At 44.6% G+C, this 21,328-nt stretch overlaps 1 protein-coding gene across 12 annotated transcripts in view; it reads right to left on the bottom strand.

The window, feature by feature from the left end:
* Positions 1–609: 609 nt before the first annotated feature.
* kirrel3b (kirre like nephrin family adhesion molecule 3b) overlaps positions 610–21,328 on the bottom strand; it is a 186,802-nt gene continuing 166,083 nt past the window's right edge. For 2 of the 12 annotated variants that reach the window (XM_035386165.1, XM_035386167.1), the window contains exons 9-16: positions 19,453–19,579; positions 10,978–11,078; positions 9,165–9,375; positions 7,589–7,696; positions 6,851–6,934; positions 6,408–6,556; positions 5,174–5,260; positions 610–1,091 (exon numbers count right to left, since the gene is read on the bottom strand). In XM_035386165.1, the coding sequence (XP_035242056.1) occupies positions 618–1,091; positions 5,174–5,260; positions 6,408–6,556; positions 6,851–6,934; positions 7,589–7,696; positions 9,165–9,375; positions 10,978–11,078; positions 19,453–19,579 (1,341 nt within the window). In that variant the 3' untranslated portion in view covers positions 610–617. The remainder of the gene's footprint in view (positions 1,092–5,173; positions 5,261–6,407; positions 6,557–6,850; positions 6,935–7,588; positions 7,697–9,164; positions 9,376–10,977; positions 11,079–19,452; positions 19,580–21,328) is intronic. The other 10 variants (XM_035386170.1, XM_035386177.1, XM_035386168.1 and 7 more) reach the window with 7 other exon arrangements.

Below are 21,328 nucleotides of genomic sequence, written 5' to 3'. Positions count from 1 at the left end.
TTCTTTTCCCTCTAGCTACGGAGCTGTCCAACGGTTCCAATGAATCATGGGGCACCAGAATCCAGGATGCAGTGATTTCACCTCCACAGACTCGCGCACGGCTACTCCTCTCGATTGTCACGTTTAAGCGTTCGGTAAAGGCAGCTTTCTCTGCTGCCCCAGGCAACAAATTATTATTATTATTATTTATTATTATATTTTTTTAAAACATTTTTTTGTTCTTTTTCACAGATTGTGAACCAAACAAAGTTCAGGTGCAATGTCAAAGGTCACACCGAGAGTTATTTGTTGTTGGCACGTTACCACCCTCAATGGGACGCAATGTTCGCAATATCATGGACCATGAGCGTTTGAGTGGGGTTGTGGGCACGGCCATCTTGTGTACAGTGTGGGGAACCTCGAGGGGGTGTCGAGAGGCCATGACACTGCAAGCGTCCATGAGTTTGAGGCCCAAGACAGAAGAACCCCCAGCCCACCCCCCAAAGAAGAACGCCAAAAAAACACCAACCCACAACCACAAACAAAAACATGAAATGTGACACCAGTCCTGTGAATGCACGCCCCCCCCCCCTTCCCCCTGACTGACAACCCCCCCTGCCACGGGCGCCCCCTCTCTGTCACACGTGGGTCTGCATGCGCTTCTGCAGGGGCCGGGTGAGGTCCGAGTTCTGCGAGGAGGACTGGGAGTAGTGGGAGGACGAGGAGGCCGAGGCCTTGCTGTCCTTGTCGAACTGCACGTAGCCGTCCTGCTTGCTGTAGCTGCTGACGCTGCTGTCGCACTGCGTGTCCAGGAAGGAGCTGGAGTCGCTCAGCGAGCCGCGCTGGAACTCCCGCTCGCACAGCTCGATGGAGCTGCTGCCCATGCCCAGCACGAAGCGCTGGCTGTAGTCGTACAGGCGGTTGGGCCCGGCGCCCAGCGTGGAGTAGATGTTGGTGAAGGACATGCCCGTGGGCACCCTCTGCTTGCCCGTGGCGGCGGCGGCGGCGGCGGGGTTGCGTATCTCGGCGGCCTGGTTTCCTGCCAGGGTGATGGTGGGCGTGGAGTGGTGCTCTTTGAACGTGTTGACGCTGTAGTACCCATTCGTCGGGTCCTTTTAGGAAGAGAGAGGAAATAAATATTTCTCTATCACTTCGCGCTGTGCTAGCAGTTCAGTTCTGCCCAGAACAACCCAGGGATTTCACAATTATTCCACACGAAAGGCAAATCTGTAAAATGTGGCAGACTTTTACAATGCGCCGCACAATATGCAAGAATCGGTTGAATGAAAAAGGGCAACGATATTGTGGCTCTTGACTGTGTTTTCTATGGCCACTTGACATGCCTGCTGAACCTCCCTTCTCACAAAGTAAGATGATAATTACTTGCAGTTATTCTCCTTCAAACCAAACTGGCGCCAGGGTCAAAACAACATTAATTATCGATGATATGGGAGGCAAACACAGACACAGGCTGTGGCATGAATTCTGTGAAAACAGGAATTACATGGCTAAATAGTGTGAAATAGTCCCTCTCTCCACAAACCAGGAAGCGCGGCTATCCGCTAATTAAGTGGACCCCGGCGACTCGCACTGTGGCCCAGAATAAGTGCACCAATCTCCCCGGAAGTTCATTACCGCTTTATTTTTAATCATTTCTTAAATGGTTATTAAAAATAAACACATTAATTATAACTTAAAAAAATGTGTCTCCATGTACCACTGCTGCTCAGCTGCTTCTGTGCGGGGCCAGATTCTTTTAATATGTTGCACGCAGGCCAGACATTTTCCGCGTACTGTTTATAAAACAATGCATTAATATGTATGTTTTGTCAGCGTGTGTGAAAAATGTAGAGGCCTAATTGAAATACGCACAGCTATTACCAATTATTCTGTCTCCGGTCTGAGGTATATTGAGACTTTTTTTGATGCAAACCTGGACATTGTGAATTTTTTTTTGATGCACCCAGAAAATAAAAATCCTTTTTTCGTCTTCTCAATGATCAAAGGCCCAAGAGTGCGTCATTGGTGGGCTGCGTGTGGCCTCCTGGGCCGGCAGTTTAATCGCTTTGCCGTACACATCAGAAATATTTCATGGCGTATTTTTCTGAGATTCAGTCAGTTTTTCTAATGGCAGACAGGTAGACCCAGCCACCCCCCACCACCTCCTATAGAGTAGTGATAATGAAAAGGGAAAACCAGACTTTATTTTCTTCTCAAGGTTTTTGCTCCTGTTGTCTCTGTCTCTGGCGGTGGGGTTTGGGGGTGGGGGGCTGGGTGGGGGGTGGGGGGGCGCTGTTGCTAAGAGAAGGTCTATTGGGGAGCGACTGGGGAGGGCGTGGACGTCATTCCGAGCTGCCCCGTCTTGGGGGCGGGATGTTAATCACTGGGCGGTGCCATAGATATGACAGCCTATGAGGAGGCATCGCCGGCCACGCCATCATCACACATCTGTGACGGCAGAGGAGAGCGGCAGCGCGGTGCGCGGTTCGGCGCGGTGAGCAGTTTGGTGCGGTGCGCGGTCAGAGATAAGGAGGAAATAGCACACAAGGAGCCCTTAGCCACGATCAAAAGAGCCAGAAAAAGCAAGTGAGTCATCAGCAAAATATAAAACAGGGCCAGGAAATAGCACAGTGAGGGGAGAGAGTGCGCGTGTGACACACAAAAAAACGCTGGCTCCCTTTGGTCGATGTGCCTCGCGCGTCCTTACCAGGCTACACTGGCTTGTGATGTTTGCAGCACAGCGGGCACTTTTGTAGTGCACGCCAGTGTGCCCCAGCACTGCATGAGTTTATGCTGAACAGATCCTGGGGTCCCAAAATTCAATATGGCACCCGGGTAGACCACAGAGTTGTTATTGTGGTTGAGCACCAATCTTCAATACTCATGAGAACATTGGAAAATAATATTGTTTGATGGTCGAAATCAAAAATTAAATAAAGGAATTTGATCGCTGACATTTTGTGTATATATAAACAGTAACATTATATGTTATCAACGCGTGTGATATATAGGTTCAGACAGCGCAATAATCAGATCGATAATGGAGGATTCGTCTCCTGCAATTTGCGGCCTTTTTCTGAAGCTGAAACCAGAAGAGGAAGAAGAAAAAGATGTAAGCTAATGTCCTTCAGGTCAGGAAATGAGTGGCAGGCTATTTACAGTGTGCGGCCTGGAAGGCTTTGCGTCTCTCAAGCCTTTCTTAAATGGAGGAATTACAGTATCTGGAAAACTGCGGTCTTTCTTGTTAAAAAGGCCACATGCCACAGACCTGCTTTTCTATTTTAGACAGTGTTTTTCTAAACAATTCCCCGTCTCAAGGAGGCTCCCAGCTGCTTTCTTGTACATGTCACTCACGGCACGGAAGCCATTAATCTTAAAATAGGCAGAGATGTAAAGCAGAAGGTGATGTCACACCTGACGGGAATATGAAACACTGGGCTTGTAGGATGTGTTCCGCGTGCCTCTCTCGGCTTCGCCTCGCTTCCTTTAAAACTTTGACAGAACGCAAGGCCCAGAAGCGAAGGGTGCTGGGAGCTGGGCCCGGGCAGAAGGGGAAACGGAACATTCCGGAGCCTTTTTGCCACACGTCAACGCATGTGAAGCCCTGGTCCTTTGTGGATCCATACCACAGTTATGTACAGTGCCTGCACTGCATTTTCTGGGAAGATGAAAGTGGGTATGGTGTCTATGCAGGGCTGGCAGGAAGTGACTTAATTTCTCTGTTGAAGAAGCCAAGACCATGCTATTGCATGGCCATTAAAAAAAAAAAAACAAAACAGCTATTTGCATGATATACATATTTAGAATTTTTACAATATTACCAAGAATGAGTGAAACGGACCCTTGCCAGAAGCACAGAAAAAAAGGCTATTTTGTTTTATAATTCATAAGTTTAAAACATGCGATTTACAAAACGTGGAAAAGAAAATGCACTTCTACGTGGATGTTTTTACAAAAATTTTGCTTAGGACCCCTGGGCCTCCCTAACAGAACTGTCATTTGGTCTGACTCCTGTAAAGACCACTGAAATGACAACTAAAACAACCGCTGAAATGTTTGAACTTTTTACTTCGTTTTTCATCAGTTTGAGTGCTTTCTCGTCACAAGTGATCAGCTCAAGCGTGGGGAGAAGAACCAATTACTGTATTGGAAGGAGAAATGATTGGTTTTGGTTGAATGGATTGGCTCTGAGCACTCAAATCGCAATTCTGAAGTGATTTAATTGCGTAAAAACGGCAAACCTCCGTCGCGAAAGAGCAACGGTAACCTGGGCTTTTGCCGAAGTGTAACTAATGAATATTACAATAAATGACATGCTTTTCTGCCCTCAGAGCAACCACATTAACTGTTTCCCCTCCATCAACATGACTTATCAAAGATCATTTTGCTGGTGTATAATGCGTTTAAAGGAATGAAGTTGGATACATGCGTATGTTGTGAAAAATGTAGCGGGTTACAGACACAGCCATTGTCGTGACTCGTGTATTGTTTTTACTGCATTTGTTTACTGCTATTGTTTTACTGCTGTTTTGATGTCTGGTAGAGAAAATGCATGTTTAACCACATGTTATAGACCTGGACACCACAGCCTCAAACTCACTGAAAACCATTTTGCATCCAAATATCCGAAAATATAATACATGGCTATTTAATGTCCAAACATGTAAATATTCAGTTAGCTCTTTATTTACCTCAGATGTTGGGCAGTATTCAACCCATAGATGACTGCAGAAACATCCCTAATTGAATTAGCTGTGTGAATTTGTCTGTTTATCCCCCATCCTCTCAGCTAGTGAAAGACAGGAGACCCATTAAAACTGCAGGGGCTCCAGAAATCTATTGTAGTAACAGGCTTTTAACAATGATTTTGTTCCAAAGAGTCCCAGAGTTTCCCTCCACCCCTATCCACAGCTCCACCTCCACGTCAACCTACAGCCAATCGCACTCATGCCCACTCCTCCACCTTCCCCCCATGCCCAATCACAGCCACATTCCCACCCACATCTATAGCCCCCTCCTGGTACCCACCGTAATGTGCCAGTATCCACACCCCCACCCACACCTGCAGCTTCCTCCAAGTACCCATCTTAATTTGCCAGTTCACACACCCTACACCTGTCCCCGCTCCTGCCACCCACGCTGGTACCCACACCTCCCCCCCCCCCCACAGCTGCAGCCCCCTCCTGGTACCCACCTTAATGTGCTGGTACTCCTTCTCCTCCTCCTGCAGCACCTCTAACTGTTTCAGCACCGATTCCTGCTGAAACTCACCCCTCTCAATCTGTACAAAGAGCAGAGATGCAGTCTCACCCCAGTGTCCAACTGCTTTAATGCTTTTCCTCAGGGAGCTCAAAATCTAGTCACCGAGGGTCGTAGCACCTGCTAGTTTTCTGTGTGTTTCAGCATCAAAGTGCTTTATGTTATTCACTGATTGGCTAAAGGGTCCACGCACCAGGCTTAAATTGACCATTGACTGAAGCAAAGCCACAAAAACCTGCAGACACTGCAGCCAATCAGTAGTTAAGTATGAAATGACCTCAACATCAAATTCTGTCATCTGGGATTCTTTCACTGCCCAATGTACTGTGATGCTTCAATATCTAAATTACACGGCTATAAATGCTTTTCACTCCAAGACCTCCCAAAAATGAACTAATCCCACAACCCCCTCCCCCACCCCCACAGCTCAGTAAGCTGGTTATGGCTAATACCTTTATCCAGCACCCACTGCAGGCTTAATTACATAGAAGCATGTCTAAATCATGATGTCATCATATCAGAGTATAATCATTTAGCAGTCACGGTAACACCTTACAAGCTTTGTTTAATATGAAAGTCCAAAATGTAATGAAAAATGGAAATATCCATAAAACTGGGAACAATGTGCTAGAGAATCCCAGGGGCTCTTTCATGAACCCCTGGGGACCCCCTTTTGGAAAGCCCTGTTTTATGAAATTTGGTGCACGACGTAGTAACAGTAAATTTTTTATTAATTCCTCCATGTTCTCACTAACAAATTTTAGTTGATTATTTTTGCTACCAAACGACACCTTCAGAATAAGCCAATTAGTGTGCTGAGTTGTGAAACAGGCATCGTAAACCACAATGCCTTTGGATTTTAATTAAAACGGGTTTTATGCCGGCGCCCTCCTGACTGCTTCAAGTCGGACTGACAGGACATCAGCCGGAGCAACTGTCTCCAAGGCGACGCCGGGCCCGGGAGGAAGCGCTGCTAAATTTAGGCCCCCGTGATGCAATCACGGCCCCTCTCACCCCGAGGAATCGTGCGTGATTCATCAGCGCGCTCCTCACCAAATATCATCATTACCAGAGCCGCACACGTAATTAACATTGATTATGGGCGGATGTGGACGGGGTCGGGTGTGATGAGATGCAGGCGGCGGGAAATTGCCGTGGAGGGGACTCACAAAGTTGGGGGGTTGGGGGGATGAGGCCTGTGCGCTCACCATCAGCTGCTTGATGGCCGCGTGCTCCTCGTTCTCCCGCGCGGCGTTGTGGTCCTTGTGGACGATCTCCACGCGGATGTCGTTTTTGGCGGACACCACCCCCTTCAGATCTGGGACAGAGACGGAGTGGATCAACTCTGCGCTCGCAAACCCCCTCCTTCACGAGCCCCGCATTCACAAACCCCGCCACCCCCTCCCACCCCATAATGTCAAGATATGGCAACTCCTCCATGCGGCCTCCTTTAAAATGAACTCCAGGGGTTTAGAGCATCTGCTACTGCATCACAGAGAACACTTTAACAACAGCACAGAGCAGCAAGCCCTTTTTTTCTGTCAAGCGAGAATCTATTCACAGATCATTCCAAAGTCCTGGCAGCTTAGAGGTGTATTTATATAAATCTTACTTTCTGTCTTAATTTTGCTGGCAAGGTCTCTCTGGTGAGCAGAGATGGAGACAGGCAGAGAGGGCATAACCAGGTGCGCTTCTTCTGTGGTATACAACAACAACATGCTGAACGCTAGTAACCATCCCAACGCAATCACTAACTAGCCTGACCTCTAGCTCCGTACCACAATGAACTTTATGTGGGTAGGAGATAATACACATATAGTGGCCAAGACAAAGAAGGAATGCTACAACAAAGTTTAAATAGTAACAGTACTAACAGTAACAGTACTAATAACAATAGCATTAGTAATCATAATAATAATTCAATTTATTTCTATAACACTTTTTTGAAACACATTCTAACAAAAATATGTTTAGGGCATAAATGCAAAATAAAAACAAAAGAGATGAAATGGATACGTGAAGAGTAGCCGCACAGTAAGGACAAGAAAAAGATATTAAATCTCTGGCAATGCATACAATTTATCATGAAAGAAGTAAATAAATGAATATGGTAAATAAAAGATCAGCATTTAGCTCATTACCATTTAGAAAGAATGGAAGTGATGTGTTACAAAGCCGGATTGAAGTTTTTAAAAAGAAGGTGTGCTTTTGAGACTTAAATATGAAACTTGGCTGGCCATCATAATTAAAAGTGATAAGCTAAGTGCTAAAGTGGCCTGGTCCCTCACTGCTGGTCTTCCCCTGACTGAAATGCAGTCGTGTGTTACGGAGGGATCCTGGTGACACTTACTCCTCTGAGAGCGGGTGCAGCAGAAGGCGCCGATGGTCCCCATCAGGACGATGAAGGCCACGAAGGCCCCCACGGCCACGCCGATGATGACGGCCACTGGCAGCGATTCTGCGGGTAACAGACACACCCCTCTGAAACTAAACCCCACGGACTCTGCGCTCCTGCAGGCCCCGCCCTCTCGAGGGAGGAGCCCAAGAGTAAGACTTCACTGAACCCCGTCTTGGGAGAAGCCACCACTGGGAACTGCTGCCCTGGGTTCAATTAACATTTTTTTTTTTTAAACTTGAAGCTTAAAAAGTTCTACCAGTGTCTTTTTTTAAATGCACTTTGGGGAATTAGTCAGCTCACTGAACTGACTGTGTTTGTGAAGGAAAAAACTCAAGACAAAAGAAAACTAACACTTGCATTTGTTTGAAAATGAAGGACAAGTGCTGGCTGTATCAAAGTCTCTGACTTCCACAGGCTAATTGAAAGACTTGGCTTTCAAACTCGAAACAATATGACTTGACAGTTTAGATTCAGGAAATGAAGCCGCTGATAATGTAGGACAACGGCAGCCATTTTTGGGGTAGAGAGGCACATTATGCAGCAGCTCGATCACCATGCACAGCGGGAAACGCAGTTTGTGTTCCACTGTCGGTGTCCACGACTGATGAACACCCTCAACACATACATGCAAGTCCTGAGACAACGGGGATAATAAACACTTGAGTCGGGCTGTATCTGCATTAATTACAACCCCCACGCAAATGCAACACAACAAAGTGTTTTTCCAAGGCTTAATGCCCCTTTAATGTCTTCATTAATCAATGCCCTTTCCAAATAACTCGGCAATGCATTCTCATCTGTGGAAACTGTAGTGCAGAGAGTCATGTTTATTCGAGTATCAGACCACGATACAATATCAGACAACACACAGAAAAACACTTATTTTTATGCTCCGTTGTTTTACCTGGGAATTATATCATCATTGTCATAATTTACACCTGCAAAGCAATATAATTCATTCAAAACTAGCCTCATTTTTAAGAAATGGCCTCAGGTAAGAGATGAAATTGGTGTGAACACAAAGCAGATTCTTTAAAGGACTGCAGTAGCTTAAAGTATGCACGGATAATTGGTAAAATCTGGGAACTGTGATAAATAAAGTAAGTCTTATCTATTTAAGTCTCTTTGTGTATTTTCGTTGGCCAGTTTTTAAATTTGGAGTGTAAATCAAAAGGACCATGAGCTGGTTTTTTAGTGATCTTTCCAGCAAAAGCACCCACAAACGGTATACGAAGCACACACACTCACACGCTTAAACATGCATACACATCAGCACATACGCGCACATGCACACACACTCATACAAAAGCACCCACTCGTACTCACACTCTCACGGTCATTCAAATTCAAACACACATTCAAACATATACATACTCACTCTTTCTTTCTCTCTGTCACACACACACACACACACACGCACAAGCGGAACCCAAACACAAACGCAAGCACACCGTGTCATTACGCTAGACTAGACTACGCTACGCTGCACAATCCAGCGGTTGTTGTCGGAGAGAAGGAGCCGTCGAACCTGCGCTCCCACCTTGCTCCTTGAGCCGGATGATCTCCGTGTCGGAGCCGAAGCTGTTCCAGGCCGTGCAGTTGTAGATGGTCTGGAAGTCCGCCGGGACGATGTTGCTCATGGTGAGGGTGGAGATCACGCCCTCCTCTGTGCTCACCGTCTCCACCGTGTACCGGCCCGAGGTCCCAGACTCCAAAACTGTCTCTTTCCAGGACCATGCCTGCCATGGGGTGGGGCGGGGGGGGGGGGGGGGGGGGGGGGGCATGGGATAGGACAAAGTGGAATAGAAATTAAGACACAGACAAACTGATTTTCTTTCCATCTGACAAAAATGACATTGAGACACTTACATACTTTCACCAACAACTTATTAATTGGATACGATATGAATGCATAGTTTGAGATGTAGGCTTTTTGGCTAGTAAAACAATTTCTTAGGGCTACAATTAAAATAGAATTGGTATATTTGCAGAATTGCATGCTTTCATACATTTCAGGGTTGGTCTCTGAACTCACAAACTCAGATAATACCTCACTGGCACCCAGTGGCATAACCGCTGTGGCGCCACATTCAAACATTAAAGGGGATTTTCAAAGGACTGAAAGTGCTCAGCTCAATCGCTAAATAAAGCACAGAAAGTAACTGCTGAGCCACTGATACCACACATGTAGGCGTGTAGACTCGTGCAGACAAACAAGGTTATATATACAAACACACACGTGCACATATATAGAGACTGATGTACACACATACTTAGACACATACACACAAACACACGCACATACACACAGACATGCGCACAAACACACAAATCGCATACTCGTATACATACATGTACACATACATGTACACACAGATCAGGACACAAGCCTACAGCTGAACACATACGGATGCTCACATGCGCTCACACACTTTCACACATGAATGCACGGTCACATGTACCCATGTGCATGCACACACACGCAGACACACACACACACACACGCACACACACAGCACAGAGAAAACAGTGGGATTAAAGAGGGCTCAGTCAGAGGAGTTCTTCCAAGGCCCATGAATCTTAATGGGGTGCACGGTAATGGGACATAAGCATGCATTAAACAAGAAATTAGAGCTGTCAAACAGACTGCCCCTCTCTGTAAGCACTGACCTGTAATTGGGCAGATGTTTCTTGTAAAATAAAAGGCAAATTAATTTTGCGTGCAATTTAATTTTAGGAACACACTACATTAAGTCCCTCGCCATCTGATAAAAGAAACAATTTGCTTGGATCTTGATTAGCTTTAAAAAGCACCTTGGGTTGCTTTGTGAAAAAAGGAAAACCGTGGATCTTTGGGCAGACGTGCCGATTGCATTCACACCCTTCACAAATCCAAGTCACCCTTCTTTGTGTGCCATATCTGTCAGGTCAAAGCAGAAAACTATTTCCCTAAGACACAGACTCAAGTACTTATTGATTTTACCCACAAAACCTAAAATTGATTCCAACCTCCGATCAGATATAGACATTAATTAAACACGGGTAATTAATTATAGAATGGTCGTCAGTGATCTTACAGGGCTGCGGCACTAGGGAAATCCACATCGAAGTGCAGAAAAGTAGGCAAAGTGTCCAGAGGAAGTGACGAGAGGCCCCGCCCACTTCTGCACCAGCAGCACTTAAAATTGGAAGGTTGCGGGTTCAAACCCCAGGGCTTGGAGGAGTGTAACCGGACCATGTCAGTGAATGCACAGCTAAGCAGGTGAACCGTAAGCCATGGTTGTGAAGTGTGTGCGGCGCCCTGGGTGAGCTTTGGGGCGGGGCTTGCTGGTGTCACTCACGATGCGGTCCGGGGGAGGGGTGCTCCGGATGAAGCACTTGATCTGTCCCTTCTCTCCATGTAGGGCCTGCTGAGTCTGTGTGCTGGAGATGGTGGGCGGTCCTAAAGCAGAAATGACCGAACATCAGTTTCTGAGCACACAGGCGTGTTCACGCAGGCTTTCACACACGCAACCACACATACACACGTGCACACGCTCACACTCGCACGCACACACACACACACACAGACAAACACGCACAGATGCGCATACACACACACACACACCAAGCATGGAAAAGCCTCCCATACAGTATCTGTGCAGGTTGCTTATGTTGTTTTGATTCATAGCACTGAACTGAAGTTTCATTTGTCCGTAGAAGAAAATGAACACACTTAAACCAAGTAGCCAAATGCATGCACCAATTTGGATATGCCATTCAAATGATAACAGAAAGTTGACTAATTTGCATTTCAGAGATACATGCTAACCTGAAGTGACCGCAATACATTATGTATTCAAGACTTGACAGGATATTCTTAGAGTATGCAGATGACACAATACAACCTCAGTTGCCATTCCAGAAAATTTAAAGATGACTCATAAATGTTTTGTGTGCCTCCTTTGAAAGGAAGTGTACTGAATGTTGACATTCCTACGGGGACATCTCAAAGGGCAATGAAAGGCAACTGACAGAAATCACAGGCCAATCCAACGTCAAACTGTGACCTTTGACCCAATGGTGACTCAGTCTTTCAGACTGTCGATGAGCTCACTCGCCATCACTGTGAGGACCAATCAAAGAGCTGCCATAAATCCAAGCCCATGGCATTTTCTATGACAGAACTGGAAGACTTTATTTTTAGGAGCTCATACACAAATAAAATCTGTTTGACAAGATGGGCTGGGCAGACCACGCCCAAACCAATTTCTTTCTGCCCCCCAAACCAGCTGCATTTCAAGTTCATTAGCTGCCTCTAATTAAAAACAATTTGCATTTTAATGGGATTTTGACAGGTGGTGTTTTCATGTACGACCACAGGCTATTAAAAAGCAGGGGTGGTGTGGGGTCAAGCTGACTGCAAAGCAGCCACTCTGTTTTGGACACGGAGGTGCAGCACAACCACCCCTCTGTCTTAACAGCTGACTCGCTTTCAGAAGGTTGTGGGTTCCAATATCAGATGGATATTTTAAAAATAAAAAAGGACCTGCTTATTGAATTCCCAAACTCAAACCGCTTAAAGAAACATTGCATTGTGAAAATGGATACCGTGAAAAAAGACAAACTCTGTCAAATAAGTGTTTCTGCTAAGTTGTAATATTTATGTGGAGTGCTCACTTCCACTAATAATAATGAGAGCAGAAATAAAACCTCCTGAGGCGACAGACTACATTGCATTCATTCAACAGGGGTCCTTATTCACACTGACTTCCACAAGGATCAACAGAAGTGCATTCATTCATCCGGGGTCATTTCCTGTCAAAATCCATCTGTACACTTCCAAATTCACCCTACTGAGGCCATCCTCCATTACATCCTCAATAAAGATTAGTGAACCAGTTCTAGAAGCATCCATACATGCCTAAGCCATGATACTACCTCCCCCATATTTCACAGATGGGGGCAGCGGGAGGAGGGGGATCACGGCTTCATTTCTTTACACTTTTCTGTTTCCATCGCTTAGGTAAAACATATATTTTGGTCTCATCTGTCCATAAAACTTTGTTCTAGAACTCTTCTGGCTCATCTCAGTTTTTCTTTTTTTTTGTGAATTCTAATCTGGTCTTTTGGTTCTTGCTGCTGATTAGAGTTTTGCATCCTGCTGTGTAGCCTCTCTAATCCTGCTCTCAAAGTCTTCTGTGTGCGGTGGCACCCCTGCCTTCTGGAGACTGCTGGTGATGTCACTGATTGCACTGGGGAGGGGGGGGGGGCGGGGGGGGGGGGGTTGTTGGGGTCAGCTCACAGTTTGGAAACAGCTATGCCATTTGGGTGGGTTGGAAATGCAGTAATAACCAAGGTGAGAGGATGTTCCCCTAAGGGAAGGCATTAGTCCCTGTCAGTCAGATGCAGTGTGTCGTCTTCACAAACCTCCCACACAAAGAAGGCGTACAGTGCACAGCGCACGGTAGAGGCGCTTACACTACTGCTGCGTAACCGTCCTGTAAGTACCACCTCAGAGCCCTGGTAGCGGATTGCATTTGCCTCACAATGGAGCTCTGCGGAGCTTCTGCTTTTAATACAAATTATTTGCAGGATTATTCATTTGGGTACATTTCTCCATGCCATGTCTGTGCTGGTGTTGAATAAGACGGAATGCGTATTTACATGGGAAATAAAGGCCATGGCTGGAATTGTGCTGCCCAAGAACAAGCAGAAATAAATGAGGCACCCTGAGGGACTCATTGGAGGAACGTCAACCACTTCCCTCTATTAATGTATTAACGTGCTCCTTATCCTGTGCTGCCCAGAACGGGGCAGACCTGCGCACACTCACTCACCAACACACACTCTCACACGCATACAGTCACACTAACACTGACACACACACAAGTCAGCGCGCACACTGGCACTCACCCACACATACACACACACCAGCACACACTAACATGCTTTCATTCTCGCAGGGACATGCTTGAAGGATAACAAACAACACAAAGCAATATGTATCCATTAGTGTTTTCAAAATAAACGGCTTTCCCTGCCAGCTATTTAATTTTAATTAAATTACATTGGTCTCCAGGGAACAGCAGGAATCTCCTGCTTGTGCTCTGTTGTGTGGGAGAGTTGAGTGCTGGCAACACTTAATGGGGGGGGGGGGTCAATAGCATTAACAATAAATAAATGCTAAATTCAATTTTAAATATACTAGAATGCACACAGACAGACACTCCTCTGTCAAGTTGACTTTGCCATATAATCAAGCCATGTGATCTCTCGTCAGTCAGTCTTCAGTCTCAGTGTCTGCCCACTGCCGCGGTGGAGCTGAGTTGTGTTTGCTATTTGCTAGCGGGATGACAAGAGACGAGGAGTTCAGGTTTCATCTCCCGTAAGCTTAAAAACAATCGACAGAGACGCTGGGGAGACTGTTTCACATGTTGGAATATCAAAGTCAATGTTTGAATGTGGCGGCCTGACTATCAGGCCTGCCGAGCGGAATTAGCAACACCTGATGCTATTCTTTAGGGTTTAGCAGCTTTTGAGAACGAAACAAATTTCAGTTACGGAAACAGAGAAAACAGAGACAGATTCAGGCCAGACAATAAGGCAGTAAAGTGTGCGTACATGATGACAAAAATTTGAAAGTATGCGCTTGATGTCGTTGCTAGAAAAACTTTTTAACAACTGCTTAAGGTGCAACTTATTGTGTTAATGCTGTATTGTCGGTAGCACCTTAAATATTCACAGGCATTGCATATCCTTGATAAAAAAAACAAAAAAAACATGACAAATATGCCAAAGAAAAGCGTGCTACAGTTTTTCTATGTATCACACAATACTGCTGTTTAATAATGAATTATGTGGATATAATTTAATTTAACCATGTTCTTGTTAAACAATATAACACTTTCATTTCAAAGTGTAGAACAGTAAGACTGAAAAGTAAGCACTGTGCAAGTACTGGCGCACTGTAAAGACACTTGTGGGTTACCCCTTTGCCCATGTTAAAGCCATCTGATTCAGTTCTCTCAAAGCTCAAACACCTGACCGGTCGACTGCCCGTTTGCCAATAAGACCAGTCTCAAGCAATGCAGAATCCAATTAAAGTAACCGTGACATATATGTTTCATAATATGGAAAGCCTAGACTGCTTTTAACCCAGAGAACCAACTGCATGCCTGAATTAATACAGTGTGAACTGGGGTCAGGTCTCACACTGTAGTGTTGTGCTGAGCCAACAGGAGCCGCTACGACCCGTTTGCGCGGGGTGCCTAACGCCTGCGAGGTATTTCAACGGCAGCAGCGCAACCCTCCCGGCTTTAAATGAACTCGGCTGCGACGCAGTGCCATTTTTAACGGCACAGACAATGATTTACATCAACAAAGCCCCCGCTTCAGCCTCCTCTAAATGGACGACTAAAGAAGGCCTTTAAAGACGCGTAAATTTTGCAACCGAAAGCTGCCGCAACGTTGCGGCGCGCCGCCTGCATACCAAGTGGCCGAAATGAAGTCGTTCGTCTGAAAGTTGCCGGGGCTCCCGCCATTCCGGTGAATTCATTAGTCAGTCCCCAACTGTGCTTCCGACCTCCGCGCAATTCCTCCCGAATTTAATCAGCACTTAAACGCGTATCCTGTGTTTCAAAACAGAAGCCAGGTCTGAGAGGAATAAACAACTGCAACAACAAACACAATCTTTTTTTTTGTTTAAGAAGGACCAGACGTGTCCATATTTTGGCAGAAACTTTCTTTTTTTTCCCTGTAGGTTTTACCTCCTGTCAATGAATTACTATCATGCTATGCTGACAAAGCAGGTGATTGAGCAACTACTCAATAGGGCCCTGTGCCTCACACACTCATAGGTCTCAGGCCTTGCATTTGAGCAAGGGAGTGCTGGCAACCCTAGCAGAATCTAGATCATTTTAATATAACTTTGAATTAACAGGATGTGGACTCGTTTTAAATGTATAATCTGTAATGATGCCTCTCTCCCAGTGCATGCTGGGATAGGCTGCAGCCTCCCTAGCCCCGCCCCAAGTGACCCTTATCAGGAATAAGGGGTTCAGATAATGGATGGATAGATGGATTTGTGATGTCACAGCATTGATACCTGGAACTAATCAAGTATTACTAACAGAACAGCTGACGCTTGACTTGAAGTGGATTTGTATTAGACATACTTTGCATACATTAAGTATGTTTGCATAGCACAGCTAAAACAATCAGTGCCAGCTCACGTCCAGCCGGCAAAATAGCCTCTCGTCTCAGATGTAATGCTGAGTATTACAGTGTATCAGCGGTGATGAGGTGTCTGACTAAACTTTACATTGCCTGCATTGTTGAACCCACGGAGTTCTGAAGATGGCAGGTGCTCATGAATATTCACTATTTGTAAGGCAGTTCCTTGTCTAGATCTGATTTTAATCAGTATGGATAAGAGTGGATTTATTTATTTATTTTTTTACATTTTTGAAGCCATCAAATCATTTGGAACCAAAAGCCTCAGGCTTGCCTGCACATGAATATTCATAGGAAGGTTGTTTTGTTTGGCAATCAGTATGATGATGATGACGATGATGATGAAGGTACTGATTATGATTATTGTGATTATTAGTACTACATTTTCATTCAACAAAATACAATTTAAACAATACTAAGGCCCAATTAATACACTCAGATACATAAAACATGTATGTGTGAAATGCATAAAAGAAACGGGCTAATTCTCCATCATCTTAAGCTGGTCAGCAGTAATATCAGTCCTGGCTTGTGCAGCCCTTGGCCGCAGGTTTATTAGCCCTCCCCTTAGAGTGTTTCAAAAGCTCAGTTTCCATACAGCCGGCAGCCTAATAATTGACAAAGGAGAAGAGCAATCTATCCACAGCTGGGGAGCAGACTTTTCGGCAGTCATGCAGCCAGCTGAAAGGGCTCTGCTTTGGTACAAAAGCCAGACCCACTGCCGGGTGGTTGTTTAATGAAAACGCTGTAGGGTCTTTGAAAGAGGCAGGATGTTGCATCGCTAACAGGCTCCCACACACTGGTGCCACTGGGCAATTCTGGGGTAAAAGCACAGGTGAGCATGCAAAACAGCAAAAGGAATAACAGAGCTTAAAATATATAATATTGCTGGAAAATGTAAGCTTCGTACAAACACTGAAAATGTGATTGCATATCAAAACGGAATTATGAAACATGACAATTTATGGGTAGGAGCAAGTTCTATAAAGAGTGACAGATATTTCTGCCAATTAGCATTTATGAGACAAGGTCCCTGCCCTCTTCCTTAGCAACAAGAGCTGTATGTCCATCTCTGTTGTTCCTCCCTTGGTGTAGCAAATGCCAGGAAAATAAATTAATCAGACAATAATAGAACAGGGGTTAAACTTAATAACTGTACTGAATGTTCTCATTAAGTCATCCAGAGGTTTTGAAAAGAATGCTTTTTCATTTCAAATTCAGTTTCATTTAACAGATGCTTTTATCTAGAGCAATTTGCTGATTACAGTATGTAATGAGGCTAAATGAAAGGGTGTTACAGAGAGAAAAAATCCACATCAAAGATGAAAAACAGCATTGCTGTACTAAACAATATTACAGTGAGTAAATTGCACAAGTGTGATAGTGAAGGGGATGAAGAAGGATAAGCCAAAGCCAAATTTTCTTGCACAAAACAAGACAAAAAAAAAAGCACAGCACTGCAGGATGTTGCCTATGTTCAGTATTTTTAGATGTCCTGAGAAATTTTTGTGTCTGACATTCAGGGCGTATGTTGAGCATGAATGATCTGGAATTGCATTCTGCCACCTTGGACAAAAAATGAAGTTATACTTGAATTTGACTGACACTTTCACAAATAGCAATGGCAATTCGGTCATTTTTTAATACACCCTTGTAAATTCACTCCACCTGTGGTGTACACAGTCAGCCAATCAGAAAAAAAGGATGAGAAACGCTACTGAGTTTCCTGCACAAACACTTCCGCATGCTTCAGTAGCTCCAGGGCACAATGATAAGGTAGTCACTGAATGAAAACCCTGCATGTTATGAGTTGTCTATCTGGGTTGAACTCTGGGGCAGACATGATTAAGACTATTTAATGAAGACTTAAGACTATTTACGTAGCCTTGATAAGGTCAGTGCTGGACAATGGGACTGTGGCGTTTGACTCTGCCTTAAAATCCCAGTTTGGTAGGCTAGATGGGGCTCAGGCATTGGGCAGGCGTATCGGACTTCTCCGAGTCCAGCATTACAAGTGGAGTTGGGGGAAATGCTCTGTGCCTTAGAAGGAAGCAGTTAGCTACGGCATACTGGATTAATTTGCAAGGATAATTCATTTATGTTATGGTTTAGTTGCTTTTCTGATACGATTACTGCTTTCTGGATTAGTTTATTAATATATTTATTCTATTTGTTTCTTTATTTTCTTTCTTGGGTATATTTTCTGAGTGGGTATGGTGTTGTTTTGGAGATAGCTTAATAGATTATTTATTTATTTATTTATTTTGTTACATATGGGAAGTAATCACAGCTGTCTCTGGGTCACACTCCAATCCAGTAGGTGGCGGTAATGCACCAATGTTGGTTGCAAAAAATTGCAAAGAAGACGAAGTAGCTCCAGGGCGGCAACAGTCCAAATTTGAAAGCAATGGCGCGGATTTGCACTTCATGTTTGCAGAGCCTTCCAAAGAGCAATATTGACGATATTAACCGAATTTGCAAATAGACGGTCAAGGCACCAACCAGCTGGGAGAAAGGATTCAAAAATATGCAGCGTGGTGCATAAATAACTACGAAGGTAAGCAAAGTTATGATGAACTACCCACAGAAAGCTAGCTAACATTAGCTTCTCAATGTAGCTACCGTTAACCAGAGTTGTCAGCTCAGCCTTTTGCCGTGAGACACGCGTCCAGTCCGTGTGTCACGCCCTCAGGCTACCCAAACACGTTTCACACCAAAAAGACCGCAATAAAAAAATAAGGCTATTCTCCGATTAAACAATATTGGCATGACTAAGTGAGTTCGGTTCATAAACATAGAGAGACTGTCGATTGTCTTGTCTACTTACACAGTATCTGTGAGCCCCCCTCCCGTGTTGAGAGATAGCTAGTTGAAAGTTATGCAGATAAATGGTTTGGGCTTACAAACATGCACGCCTAATTAAGAAAAGAAAATGCCCTCAAGTGTTCGTTGAAGGGTATAATTTGAAAATATAAGACGTGGATAAAGTAGGACAAAAGAGAAAGCTGGTGGAGTATTTTGAGTGTTGAAAAAAGGATTTCATAACACTAATGGAAAATGAGTGAACCTGAAATACTGTATACATTTGCAAAAGCATCAATAGAATACATACTTTATAAAATATTGTTTTTCTTAAATACAAATACATGCTATTCTCATGATACCATATGAATACGTAGTGTAAATGTTTTTTTCTTAAAATTTTAAGTGAAATGAAAGTTTCATTTCTTTTCTAATTCATGGGACGAACAAGATTTAACAGCCAATCTAGCATTTTCTAAATATATTGAATAAACTAGGCTATATACTGCTGAGCTCATCCAACCAGTCAACATGCCTGCTACTTTGAGCAAAGACAAAGATGTGGTTTGTACCAGTTGTCACATTTATTCATTCTTGAATGTATTTTTTAACTGGGCAGTAATTTCCGGGAACTTTATTAGTGGGTGAATAGTTAATGTGTGTGAAAAGCAATATTTCACTCAAGTCTTGCTGTACTTGAAACAGGGAGGTCTGTGACCACACGCAGAACATAAGATATTGCTGGCAGTCTCTGGCTCCACCAGACTAGCTTACGTTTGAAGTGTGCCCGCATTGCTTACCGTTAACAGTGAGGGATACCTCCTTCTCTCCCGCCCCCACTCGAGGGACCACGGCCCGGCAGACGTACTTCCCAGCATCCTCCTGTCTCACCGCCTTCAGTGTCAGGATGTTCTCATTACTCAGCACCTGCAGGGCACCATGGGAGAAAAGGTGTGGGTGGGGTGGGGGGGTCAGAGGTCGCGTAGAGAATGAGCTACAAAACACTGCCTTGTTGACTCAAGATGCGGCGAACCGATCCCGCAATACTTATCGCATTAAATACCCCGCCATCTATTATTAAAATCCAATTTGAGGAGGGCTCAGGGGATCCCCTTGTCTTCCAGTCCATAGCCCTGGCTGCTTTGGATCCAGTGGGCACGGCTGAGATATGAATTTTGTGCTTTGTTTGGCCGAAAAAAGAATTCTCTCATTTTTAGCAGGGCCAGTCTCCATGTGCTCATGGCTGACTAATGTGGAGGTGAAGCGGCTAGCCGCGTTGGGATTAATGCAGTTCGGGTGAGAGGAGGCGGTTCACAACCCCAATTTACCCTCTTTCATTGCACTGATTAATGCAGTTTTTCCATTTCTTTTAGCATATGGATACGTACTGTAAAATGTATTATTTTCACACATTATGGCAGGGAAAAGAAAGGCAAACATAAATTCAAAAACTAATTACTTTTCTATCCAGAACACAAGGCATTCTATATCAGTGTGACTTAGAGAGATTAAATGCTAATGCTTGCTGCTATATATATGTCGTGGTTTTTAAATTTGCCTTTCCCAACGCCCCTCGCGTAAGCTTCCTCACAATGTCAAATTATCATATTTGCCATTCTGGTTGTCTTCTGTGGTTGTGTAATATAAATGTACCTTTCATATTTAATACAAACACACATTACACTTTGGTATTATATTAGTACAACATCAGTTACATTCATTAATTGCTTTCATTTTTCTTTTTTCAATGCTCCGCATCACACAGCAGTCTACTAGTCCGGCTCTCACTGACATGAGTCAGTGGAAGACTCTTAATGTGCAGCTGGACAGGCAGACTTTAGGGTGCTGCATTGCCCAGGAGGGGTCGCTAGCTACGTTCTTCGTGGTTACACAGTCAACTAGCTGGATCTTCATGAAACTAATTTGGCTGCATAAAAAATGTGCATTATAATCACGACACAATATTCTTGATGATCTCCAACAAAATTGTATGTAGAATATGAAATTAATATTAGATCATATGAAATTAATATTCAGTGTAGTACCCAGTCCAAGGGGTTGCAGAGGGAGGGGTGGGGCCTGTGGTGAGGGAAGGGTGGGGCCTGTGCAGAGAGGGATGGAGCTTGTTCTTTACATTACATTACATTACATTACAGGCATTTGGCAGACGCTCTTATCCAGAGCGACGTACAACAAAGTGTATAACCATAACCAGGAACAAGTATGACGAAACCCCTAGAGAGAAGTACCGGTCCAAGTACAGGGAACAACCGCATAGTTCAACCTGGACCCTGGTGGTTAAACTGATTAACACTAACAACGAGAACGGCAACAACGCAATCTATGGAAAAATAAAAATAAATAAAAATACAAGTAGTCGTTAAGACTGGCGCATCAACTAGGTCACCTATTAAACAGCTGCCTAGTTACAACCCTAAGTTTAGTCATTTACAGGGGGGGAAGGGATGGGGAGAGGTGCAGCCTGAAGAGGTGGGTCTTCAGTCGTCGTTTGAGGGAGGGGTGGGCCTTTGCAGTGATGGGTGGGGCCTGTGGTGAGGGAAGGGTGGGGCCTGTGCTGAGGAAGGGGTGGGGCCTGTGCTGAGGGAGGGGTGGGGCCTGTACAGAGAGGGTGGGGCCTGTGTTGAGGGAGGGCTGGGGCCTGTGCTGAGGAAGGGG

The sequence above is a fragment of the Anguilla anguilla genome, chromosome 12 (genome assembly GCF_013347855.1).
Source record: "Anguilla anguilla isolate fAngAng1 chromosome 12, fAngAng1.pri, whole genome shotgun sequence".
Classification (NCBI taxonomy): Eukaryota; Metazoa; Chordata; class Actinopteri; order Anguilliformes; family Anguillidae; genus Anguilla; species Anguilla anguilla.
This window is presented reverse-complemented; position numbering and strand designations above follow the sequence as displayed.